The 12,150-nt window shown below is 36.1% G+C and overlaps 2 protein-coding genes and 1 long non-coding RNA gene across 3 annotated transcripts; 2 read left to right on the top strand and 1 right to left on the bottom strand.

The window, feature by feature from the left end:
* Positions 1–2,719, top strand: LOC112004337 (protochlorophyllide reductase, chloroplastic). Its single transcript, XM_024036566.2, has 5 exons — positions 1–324; positions 427–525; positions 1,033–1,561; positions 1,810–2,168; positions 2,271–2,719. The coding sequence occupies exons 1-5, from the start codon at positions 271–273 to the stop codon at positions 2,424–2,426; spliced, it is 1,197 nt and encodes a 398-aa protein (XP_023892334.1). The 5' UTR covers positions 1–270; the 3' UTR covers positions 2,427–2,719.
* A 552-nt stretch (positions 2,720–3,271) lies between these two features.
* Positions 3,272–5,488, bottom strand: LOC112004314 (lanC-like protein GCR2). Its single transcript, XM_065778541.1, is given in 4 exon segments — positions 3,272–3,903; positions 4,802–4,878; positions 4,881–4,956; positions 5,178–5,488. Coding segments are annotated over 4 exon segments (663 nt in total). The 5' UTR covers positions 5,349–5,488; the 3' UTR covers positions 3,272–3,564.
* A 6,169-nt stretch (positions 5,489–11,657) lies between these two features.
* On the top strand, positions 11,658–12,150 carry LOC136064676 (uncharacterized). The gene is made up of 2 exons (XR_010626261.1): positions 11,658–11,794; positions 12,047–12,150. It is a non-coding gene; the product is annotated as an uncharacterized LOC136064676 (long non-coding RNA).

Genomic DNA, 12,150 nt, shown 5'->3' with positions numbered 1-12,150 from the left:
CTCAAACCCTCATTGGTTGCTTGAAATTGATGTGGCAGACTCACATGCTGCTAATTATCTTATCCCCTCTGCCTCATATCCAAAAACGTTACTCTTTTTTGTCACAAATCAGCCAAATCCTACCTCTATAAATACAAACTTAGCATAGTTTTTCAAATGCTTAAGCTCAACTTCACTTTTGTCACCCCAAAGTCTATCCTCTTAACTTGCAAGAAAAGTACTTGAAAACCCAATTCTAAGTGGTTGAGGAGCTTTGGTTTGCAAGTGATAATGGCTCTCCAGGCTACTTCTCTTCTTCCTTCTGCATTCTCCATCCCTAAAGAGGTATGTTATAACTTTGCCACGCTTAGGGAATTTTTTCTTTTTTGTTAATATCGCCAAAGGAAAATGTGGGTTTGATGTTTTGGGAGTTCTGCATGATTGCAGGGAAAGTCTGGTTCATCCTCCAAGGACTCAACTCTCTTTGGAGTTTCATTCTCAGACCATCTCAAAGCTGACTTCAACTCTTCTGGATTGAGGTGCAAGGTAGTTACTTACACCAACATCAGTTGCTCTTTTTTTTCTTTTTTTTTTTCTTTTTTAGAAGAGAACACAATTGGTTTGTCTCTCACTAATGTTCTAGTTTGATTTAGCATTTTTACTAGCTTATTTAGCTTATTTGTTTAAATACAACATTGTAAAAGTCTCCTTTTTCTCGTTACAACTGTACTTTTACTCGCTTTTTACAAATAAGCAAATCAGCACGCACATTTATGTTTATGAGCGTTGGTAATGGGAAATGAATACTTTTTAATTTATCTTATAAGAAATGTGGTTTGAGTTACTGATTTAACCAATAATGCTGCAAATGTTATAGGAAGAGACAGAACTAGGCTAGAAGGAATGAATTGTTAACTTGAGTAGGAGTACACGCTAAACTCTGATGTTTAGGTTTCATGTCAAAAATGTGTTTTGTTGTTTTCTTGGCTAACTAAGATTGGACCTTTTATTCTTTATTGGTTTGCGTATAATACAACTGGGGTTTAATTGCAGAGGGAATTCAACCAAAGGGTTGGGGCGGTTAGAGCTCAGACAGTGACTGCGACTCCATCAGTGACCAGGTCTGCACCAGAGGGGAAGAAAACTTTAAGAAAAGGTAGTGTTGTGATCACTGGTGCCTCCTCTGGATTGGGTCTAGCCACAGCTAAGGCTCTAGCTGAAACCGGAAAATGGCATGTAATTATGGCCTGCAGGGATTTCCTCAAGACTGAAAGAGCTGCCAAATCTGCTGGCATTCCCAAGGAAAATTATACCATAATGCACTTGGACCTTGCCTCGCTCGACAGTGTCCGTCAATTTGTAGATAACTTCAAGAGGTCAGGCCGGCCACTTGACGTGTTAGTCTGCAATGCAGCTGTTTATTTGCCAACTGCTAAGGAGCCTACATTTACTGCTGAAGGGTTTGAGCTTAGTGTTGGCACTAACCACCTTGGTCACTTCCTTCTCTCACGGTTGCTGCTCGAGGACTTGCAGAAATCTGATTACCCATCAAGACGCCTCATCATTGTTGGCTCAATTACTGGTACAAGTTCATTTTGAATAGTACAGTTTTTTAGTGGTTCTGCGTCTCTTTCACAAAGCTATTGAAACACAGACTTTATTCCTGTCAACATAGGCTACTTTTCTTCAAACATAAGTGCAGTACTTCTCCAACTTTAATTCAGTCCTCAAATTTGCGAGTTCTTTATTATTATTTTAATAAAGTATTTGGATTCCAGACTATCTTACAAAATTATATACTGAATGTGGTATTTCTGTAAAATAAATAAGGGAACACAAATACCCTGGCTGGAAATGTACCTCCGAAGGCCAACCTTGGGGACCTGAGGGGACTTGCAGGGGGCTTAAATGGGCTAAACAGCTCAGCCATGATCGATGGAGGAGACTTTGATGGTGCTAAGGCCTACAAGGACAGCAAAGTCTGCAATATGCTTACCATGCAAGAGTTCCACAGGCGCTTCCACGAGGATACAGGTGTTGTATTTGCTTCCCTTTACCCAGGTTGCATTGCCACAACTGGCTTGTTTAGGGAGCATATCCCCTTGTTCAGGCTCCTCTTCCCTCCATTCCAGAAGTACATCACTAAGGGCTACGTCTCTGAAGATGAAGCAGGGAAAAGACTTGCTCAGGTAAAGGAAGTAGAGAAAAAAGCACTGATTGTTACTCTCCATAATGCATATGTTTTGTAATTTTCCATTGTGCATGATTTTAATAGGTTGCTTGTAATTTAGGTTGTGGGTGATCCAAGCTTAACGAAATCTGGTGTTTACTGGAGCTGGAACAAGGACTCGGCATCATTTGAGAACCGGTTGTCTCAAGAAGCTAGTGATGCAGAGAAAGCTCGGAAGGTGTGGGAAGTCAGTGAGAAACTTGTTGGATTGGCCTAATCAAGAGCCTTGAGGTCCTTTCAACTAATCTTTGCTGTGGGAGACGATGATATCAGCGAGACTGGGTCCAATGGTGAGTGTGGAGATTGGACTCCAATGCCATGTTGTTGCAACTAATTTTCTCTTGTAGATGTAGGGTCCGTTTGTGTAGCGGCTGCAGCTGCGTTTTTTGAGATTGCGGTTTTTTTGGACTGATCCATGACACTGTTTATAGACCAGCCAAGTGATAAAAATGCATGAACAGTAATTTGCAACAATAAAAAATATTTTGTTATAGTGTTTTCAGCAATAAATTTTCAGTTTTCAACAAAATAAACAGTATCCAAATGCACACGTAGATTACTTATTACAAGTGTCAATAAAATTACTCACCTCCTTGCAAAGTACAAATTACCTGGATGTTGTGATTTTCTTACTCATCTTCTAATATTGTACAACCACTCTGAGTGACTTATAAAGTTGAGAGAGGAATTCACCGGTTTCTTCCTCCATATCAAAAGGCTAATGTTTAAATGAACCATTTTCTGCCAAGGAATTTGAGAAACTAGTCCAAATGATTTTAATAACCACAAAGGCACAGGAAAGGAATTTTGGTATTTTTCATTTTTTTTAAAATTTTATTTGTGTGTGCGTGTGTACATTTTCATATTGAAACAGAAACTTGCAAAGGTTCCTTTACATCTTACTATGTAATCTTCCCAAATTAGACTAGGGAGCCCACAAAATTTATATCCCTGAATTGCATTGGTGTAATTCAAATACTAAACTTTGTCATCATCATCATAATTATAAATGGAAAAATTTATTTCAGGTAATGTACATTAACAAACACAGATAGCCTCAGCTTACGCACAAAACAACCCCCCTACTAATATAAAACAAATAGTTGCAGATGATGTCTACAACTCAAGAAAAAATTATCAATAGATTCATAATACACATTCCGATAAGATACACGGAAAAAATCTTTGGTGCATTGTTTTTCTTAATGCATTGTCTCTCAGTGAAAGAAACTAATATTGAAAATTAGGAGCCAATTTACAAGTTAACTATATCTTCATATCTAAAGAGTCACAATTTTATACAATAAAGTTGACATATACATGTACTTTGATTCATTTATTATATCAACAGCATCTTAAAGTTCATATGCAGGGAACCTGGCATCAGATGGTTCAGTCATGTCCAAAAAAAGACAAGTCATTCCGCCAATACCTTCAAAAAGTGAATACGGGCGATCACCTCCATGCATCTGTCCCTCTGATATAAGTTTTTGTGCTCTATCAAGCAGAAAGCATGCAAATGCTTTTGCCCTGTATAAGTACCCGACATTACTTGTTAATCGGTAGAGAGAAAGAAACACATAGGTGTTCCCACTTATGCCATGGCATATTCCCACTCGCTTAAGCAAACCCCGGTTCCATACCACCTCCCCTGCATCCACAGCTGCTTGAAGAAACTCCTTATCTCCAAAAACCTGATAGTTTAAAGATTGTAAACATGACAGACATGAGTTCCTGAAAAAGCAGTTTCCCTAACACGGCTAGAGAATTAATGCACACACCAAGTCTGTCATTAAAGAAGATTTTATTTGGCCATTTAGGAAACAGAACCCTAAAAATAAAACTGTACTATAGGTGTGTTTGAACTTTTTGACTGGCAGTGAAAATGGATTGCTTGTCTACCAAATGACCAAGACTCCTTTTCAGTTTCACAGAATATCATCAGCTACAAGCTCATCACTTGCATCATATTACCAACCATATAAGTTTTAGGGTAAAACACACTTTTGGTCACTAAAATTTAGTTTAAGATCAATTTTCATCACAATTTTAAATATTTGCAATTTCATATCTAAGTTTTTTTATATTAAAAGTATCAATTTCTTTAACAGTATTTCATCCTTCCATCAGACTGTTAAAGAAATTGCATATGTGATGCACGGAACGCTAAGTTGGCATGTTAAAAAAAAGCTGATATAGCTTGGTCTAATTTATCAATAGATGGACAGAAGGATGAAATCAACATTAATATATATATATATATATATATTTATATCAAGAATGAAATTGCAACATCAATTTGAGGGATGAAAATTGAAATTGAAATTGAACCAAACTTCATCATAAATCTTCAAACCCCCAAAAGAAGTGGTATCTTAGCAGTATGCTAAACCACCTGCTTACCAAACCAAGAGTAAAATATAAATTTCAGATCCTATCAGAGCTTTTGTCAGCAAGATCTTTGAACGACCATGACTATTGTATTCAATAACTTCGTATGATTAGTTAGTAGTGGAAAATGGTAAGCTTGATAATGATTACCTTACTTATCCCCCAACTGCAAACAACCCCCACCACCCCCCCCCCCCCCACCTTGACAATCTGAGAGCACAACTTAAGATCATTGGCATCTTTGGTGAGTTGGTAAGATTTAAAAAGCAGAAAAGCAGTCCAAGAGCACCAGTGTACAGTGTGAAATCATTCACACGCTTCCCACTCGGACTCAGTCCCCATGTCTCCCTCACCACCTGAAACCATAAAACCACAACCACGTATTGCTTCACTTAAACCAATCTCCAAAATCCCAATGAAAAGTACCATAAACCCATAGTTTACATGAAAAGCAAAAGTCTTGTCAGACTTGGTGGGCATTCCTAAAAACCCAAAATAGCAAAAACCCATAAACCAAAATAGCCCCATAAATCAATTATGTGGAGTGGTGTGTTGTGTTGTGGAGTAGAGTAGATACCATTTGTTTGAGGTCGAGAGCTGATTTTTGGAGTTCGTGGGAGAGCCTTTTGTAGGGAAGATGGAGGAGTTTGGTGAGTGAGTCTTTGGGTCCTCCACTTCCAGAGGCTGAGGATGCTTCGTCCTCTGCTACGAAGTCTGGCATTTCGTTTGGGAAGAAACGGTCCGCCATATCTCTCTCTCTCTCTAACTGAGGATGTTCAATTCTAATTCTGCACTTTTACTTCTTTGAGTCGGTGCGTTGTGCTGTGCAAGGTTGCCGTGGTTCGTGCTCTCTCGAACCAAACTTTAATAGGTGTTGTGAAATACGTGTTTAAATGACTGATAATGTGAAGAAAAAAAAATGTATTTAGTATTATACTATCATATTTCTAATACAACTGAATAAATCATATTTCTAATAATATATCTTTTAAAAATATAATTATGTGTTTTTATGAGATTTTTTTTAAGTGGTAAGTGGTAACTATATAACATATACCATATATTTATTAATATTTTATGTATCGACTCATCAAATTGGGTCAAATATGTAATTGACCTAATTATGATATATAGTTAATAATAATACCCATTATCTAATTCAATTAATTTATTTGGCACAGGATTTAGATTGTAGTTTAAATTGAGTCTGGTCTTGGCGTAAAAGACATGGTTTACAGCCTCCAATAACAACAAGACACATTAGCAATTTCACAAACTAATGAATAGAGCTTACCACACTCAATATTATCTTTTTAATACTATATTTTAGAAAATTAAGGGCCCGTTTGGTAAGAGATTTCTAGCAACGTTGTTAAAGTTTTGTAGAAATAAATGTGTGGAAATACGTATTGTGATGTTTAAATAACCGTTTTTGTTATTTAAACACCGCTATCAAATGGGACCTAAAGCTATAAAAAAAAAACCTATGAAGAACCACCGCTTCAACTCGGCAAACACCATTGAATAAGATGTCGCTAGAGTTTGGCAAGAGAAGCTAGCATGATAGTCAAATCTCATCACAAATTTAGAATTGATATTACTCAAAAAATTGAAAGGCACATTCAAATATATAGACATGTGTTGATACCCGTTTNACCCCCAAAAAAAAAAAAAAAAAAGAGAAAAGATTACCTCAGCTGCTTTTACAAGTGTAAGGGCAACCCCAGGAGCACCATGGCACCAAATGCACTAGACGGTCTGATTCACTTTTGAAAAGCAAAAGTCTTGTCAGACTTGGTGGGCATTCCTAAAAACCCAAAATAGCAAAAACCCATAAACCAAAATAGCCCCATAAATCAATTATGTGGAGTGGTGTGTTGTGTTGTGGAGTAGAGTAGATACCATTTGTTTGAGGTCGAGAGCTGATTTTTGGAGTTCGTGGGAGAGCCTTTTGTAGGGAAGATGGAGGAGTTTGGTGAGTGAGTCTTTGGGTCCTCCACTTCCAGAGGCTGAGGATGCTTCGTCCTCTGCTACGAAGTCTGGCATTTCGTTTGGGAAGAAACGGTCCGCCATATCTCTCTCTCTCTCTAACTGAGGATGTTCAATTCTAATTCTGCACTTTTACTTCTTTGAGTCGGTGCGTTGTGCTGTGCAAGGTTGCCGTGGTTCGTGCTCTCTCGAACCAAACTTTAATAGGTGTTGTGAAATACGTGTTTAAATGACTGATAATGTGAAGAAAAAAAAATGTATTTAGTATTATACTATCATATTTCTAATACAACTGAATAAATCATATTTCTAATAATATATCTTTTAAAAATATAATTATGTGTTTTTATGAGATTTTTTTTAAGTGGTAAGTGGTAACTATATAACATATACCATATATTTATTAATATTTTATGTATCGACTCATCAAATTGGGTCAAATATGTAATTGACCTAATTATGATATATAGTTAATAATAATACCCATTATCTAATTCAATTAATTTATTTGGCACAGGATTTAGATTGTAGTTTAAATTGAGTCTGGTCTTGGCGTAAAAGACATGGTTTACAGCCTCCAATAACAACAAGACACATTAGCAATTTCACAAACTAATGAATAGAGCTTACCACACTCAATATTATCTTTTTAATACTATATTTTAGAAAATTAAGGGCCCGTTTGGTAAGAGATTTCTAGCAACGTTGTTAAAGTTTTGTAGAAATAAATGTGTGGAAATACGTATTGTGATGTTTAAATAACCGTTTTTGTTATTTAAACACCGCTATCAAATGGGACCTAAAGCTATAAAAAAAAAACCTATGAAGAACCACCGCTTCAACTCGGCAAACACCATTGAATAAGATGTCGCTAGAGTTTGGCAAGAGAAGCTAGCATGATAGTCAAATCTCATCACAAATTTAGAATTGATATTACTCAAAAAATTGAAAGGCACATTCAAATATATAGACATGTGTTGATACCCGTTTTCGTGACACATTTCGTACAAGCTCGATTTAACTAAACCCGACTTCTTTGTGGGCTCAATTTATGTATTATATTTTATTTATTCTTTTAAGCATGGCCAAAGCCTGTGCGACATATCAGGGAAATTGAGGAAGTGTGGTTTGGAGGGTATGGGTCAGTTCCTTTCGGACCTTTTGCATGAGCCCAGCCCATGTGTGCTACCAAGTGGGCAAGGGACACTAGTAGCACCTCAGGCTCATGGAGGAGGTCTTGTATCCAAAATTTTCACCCCAAAACAGCTTTTATGCTCTGTGTGACTGTGGCCCAAAGTTTCTGTCCGAACCTTTTTTTTCCTTTAAAAATGGTTGGCTCTCATTGGCCAACTTTAGCTGCTAGCTCTCATCTAGTTAAGCTTCCTAATAGTCTGAAACAACTGAAAATGAGGAGCTAATGAGGGTTTAGTCAAGCTTTCCCTTAATGATGATAAAAGTAATCCTTCCTTTTATCCAAACAAAAGCAAACCTGAAAATCACTCCTTGTTTAACACCTTGGGGTCCAAAGCCTTTTCTATTGACCAAAAACCAGTTACTTAGAGCACCCCAAACTCAATATAAATTCCACAATCAGTTTCAAAAGAAGGAGGAGGTTTGACACTGAGAGCAACACCCCATGCTCAATACAAAAGTCTTTCTTCAACTAAAAAAAACAACCAACCACGTTCTACCTAGAAAGCTGAAATTTTAGAGCAAAAACCCACTCAGCCAGTCAACAATCTCACAAATCCGAACCTTAGGGGTGGAAATATGGGTACAGGGGAGCCTTCCCTCTCTTCCTCACGACCTCTCTCGATTCCCTCTTCTGTGTGACTGTGGGTCGAAATTTCAGACTTGTTATGTTGTTATGCTTTTTCTACACTTTGGTTGTTAGCATTTTGATTCTCTTTTGTCAAAGCACCATTAGCCTTTGTTTTTTATACATTGTGAATTTTGGGCTTGATTCTCCATAAACAAACACTTCTAAAGAACCCAAGGGGAGATTTGGGCTGTTTTAGCATTTTTGGCCCTTGTCGCAAAAACGTCCCCGACAACATGTAAATTGTCTTTTGATAAAAATTCAAATTCTAAACTTCCAAAATATCTAAAAATTAACTAAAAAATTTATAGTTGTAAACGCCTAATTATCCAAGCTATGTTACGTATTAGAATAACATTATATCATTGTATACTATATAATGTATAGGATAACATCTATTAAATAAAGAGAAGAAGAAAAAAAGATAATAAAAAAAAATTAAAACAAAACCAAATTACATTAACCTAAAGTAGAGTTCAACACAAAAATTTATCAACCAAAAGTAAATGTGCAATAAAAAATAAAAAATCCACCAAAAACAAATAGAGACATAGAGAGTATTTACCTTTTGTGTGGGCAAAATATTGATTGAATGTAAAAGATAATTTTTTTTTTTGGGATAATTACAGTAAACCCACCTGAGGTTAAGCCCGTTTTCACTTTGCCTACCCGTGGTTCAAAACTTATCACTTTGCCCACCTAAGGTAACAAAACTTATCACTTTACCCACCTAAGGTTACTTCCGTTAGCCTTCTGTAACCCACCTCTTTGTTTGCCGTTAGAAAAACACATTTTTAGACAAAAACAAATATAACAAGAATCAAAAAGTTAGGGATTTTCATTACTCATGAACTTCAACGAGAACAAATGGGAGGAACAAACAACAAACCCAGATTCAATCTCAAAGAAAAAAAAAATTCAAACCCAGATTAATTGAAATTCCCTTAAACACTCCCCAACCCATAACAAACACAAACCCAACTACACAAAAATCAATCCAAACCAAACAAATCAACCAAAGAATTAACCCAAACCAAGTAATCAACCCACAAATTTGGATACGCGAGAACCTCCCTATCAAAGACTCTGGCATCTCTTCCAACCACCTCTCTATCGATTATTCATCTGGATTCGAGTCGCCCAAATGGATCCTTCATGACTTCGACTCCTCAAACGGCTCTATCCTCAACGGAACCAAGCTACAACCAAACACACCTCACGATCTCTCCGATGGCGATTCTATCCAGATCTGCAAGTACACTTCCATAGCCCCATCTTTCCGATGGCGATCTCTCCGATGGCAATTCCATCACGATCTTGCGCATTGAGCGATCTCTGCGAGTACACTTCCACCCACACCACCCTGTTGAACCTTTGCTCTGCGTAAAGAGGCCACGCCACCATTGGCACGCCCGCACACACAGCTTCCAACACCGAGTTCCACCCACAATGAGTCACAAACCCACCCAGTTGTGGTGCTTAAGAACCTTTGGTCACTCTTTTCCAATCCTAAAGCTATCTCCTTTAGTTGTTCTATAGAGAACAAACCCAAGCTTCCAAAGCATAAAAACACAACACTTTGACTCGGTTGCGAGTCAAGCCAGGACAAACACTCGGGCACGGCTTCACCTTCATTTTGAGTCCCACTTCTTCTGCATTGTAAGTAGAAGCCTTTTCCTATCTCAATAGATATTTGGAGGCATAGTATTTATTTCATTTGAAGTTCTAGGTTTCGTGAGAAATTTCCTGAGGGGAAGAAGTTTTGATCCATTTTATGTTATAATTTCAAATAAAAAAGTGTTTTTCTAACGTCTAAGGGAGAGGTGGGTAACGGGAGCAAACGGAATGAAGTACAGGTAAGCAAAGTGATAAGTTTTGAACCACGGGTAGGCAAAGTGAAAACGGGCCTAACCTCAGGTGGGTTTACTGTAATTATCCCTTTTTTTTTTTTATAGTAAAAAAAATGGGTAGAAGAATAATCAAAATAAAAGGAAGATGAGGTGATAAATGAGTTGTAATATTAAGGTATAGAGTAATTGGGAGATAAAAATGTAAAAGTGAGGGGAAAATGTTGAGGACGTGTAATTGTAAGGTGAGAGAAAGAGCGAAGGTGACTTTGTGTGAATGGATAAAATGAGGAAAACTGTGTGAGTGTTTGTGGTTTGGGATGAGAGAGAGAGAGAGAGAGAGAGATGAAATTAATAATAAAAAAAGAATGAAAAAAATATTATCCAGAAAAATGCGAGATACAAGATTTTCTAAAATATATTTGAAAAACTTAAAAACAAAATTAAAAAACTTTATAGGAATTGGAATATTCATCTATTGATATTCATTTGAGCTGTTGAGTGTGTATAGTGGTATTATACTCATACAACACACATATTATAAAAAATTGTATATAAATCAAAGAAAAAAATTTCAATACTATAATCGAAATTAAAAAATAAAACAGATAAAAAAAATGAAATAAACAAAAATTACTTTTGATCACGTGATTGAAAGCACATAGAGTGAGACTAAAAAAATTTTCGAAACCAAAAAAATATGATAAATGAATAAAATAATTTATAGTAAATATTAAAAACCATCTTACAATTTTGAAACTTTTAGTAATAAAATTTAATCACAACAAAATTCAAAATTCTTTAAAAATATCATGTTAATTATTTATAATGCATCACATGACAAAAACATGATGGATAAGACTCGACTTCCCATTGAAAAAAAAAAAAAACTATGGACAAAACTTGAATTTTACATAAACATCTAGTGTGACTAGAGCATTTTTCTTATTAGTCAAATGTTTTTTATTTATTTCGAAAGCAATATTATTGTACCGTCCTTACAACATTTATAATTGAACATGTGATGTACATACATGTACATTTCAAATTTTAAATAAGTGATGTATACAAATGACGTATCCTATCAAGTGTGAGTAAATAATCATCAATTTTCTTTAGGTTTGGTTGGTAAATTAAACTTAGTTCAATTGAAAAAAATTTTAATAACCAAATAAGATATTTGAGATTTGACCATTTGCTTACACCAAAAATCAAAAACCAATGATAAAAAATAATTATCAAGAGTAATGCTAGAAGCAAAAAGTATATCTCAAAAGTAGATTTTATTTTATTTTTTATTTTTTTGGGTGTAGGTGTGTGTTTGGGCCCGTTACCGAGCCCATTGCTCACCAAAAAAAAAAAGCCTGAGCCATTGAAATAAAAGCGCATAAGCCCGATCCAAACCCGCCGAAGATTCCATCTCCTCGGCCATTAGGGTTTTAGTTCTTATTCTACTCATAACAGAAGGGTTTTTGGCTCTCTCTCTCTCTCTAAGGACAGCCGCGCTTGATTTCGGAGTCCGGTGGCAGTGGAAAAGAGGTTCTACTCTTCAACTTGATAGAAATTATGTGTTAGAAAACACTTCCTTGTCCTAGGACACAATTTGATGAAAAAAAAAAAAATTGATTTTTACTTTGAATCCCAAACACTTCCTAGCATGTTGTTTTAGCTTTTTTTGATCATAATTCCTTCTGGGCATTGATGTTTTTGTTATAATATGCTTCAATTTCATTACTTTTTGTGAGAAATGTTGACAATTTTTGCTTGTTGTGAATGTTTTGTTGTCTATAGAGAATAATTATAATTGCAAGAAAAATCAATGGGAAAGAAGAGAAAACAAATTGAGGCTGAGGTGGTGGAACCTGAAGAGATTCCAGAGAGACCCAAGAGGACGC

Source organism: Quercus suber, unplaced genomic scaffold (genome assembly GCF_002906115.3).
Source record: "Quercus suber isolate HL8 unplaced genomic scaffold, Cork oak 2.0 scaffold_2, whole genome shotgun sequence".
Taxonomy (NCBI): Eukaryota; Viridiplantae; Streptophyta; class Magnoliopsida; order Fagales; family Fagaceae; genus Quercus; species Quercus suber.
The sequence above is the reverse complement of the archived record's forward strand: the minus strand, read 5'-3'. Positions and strand labels throughout refer to the sequence as shown.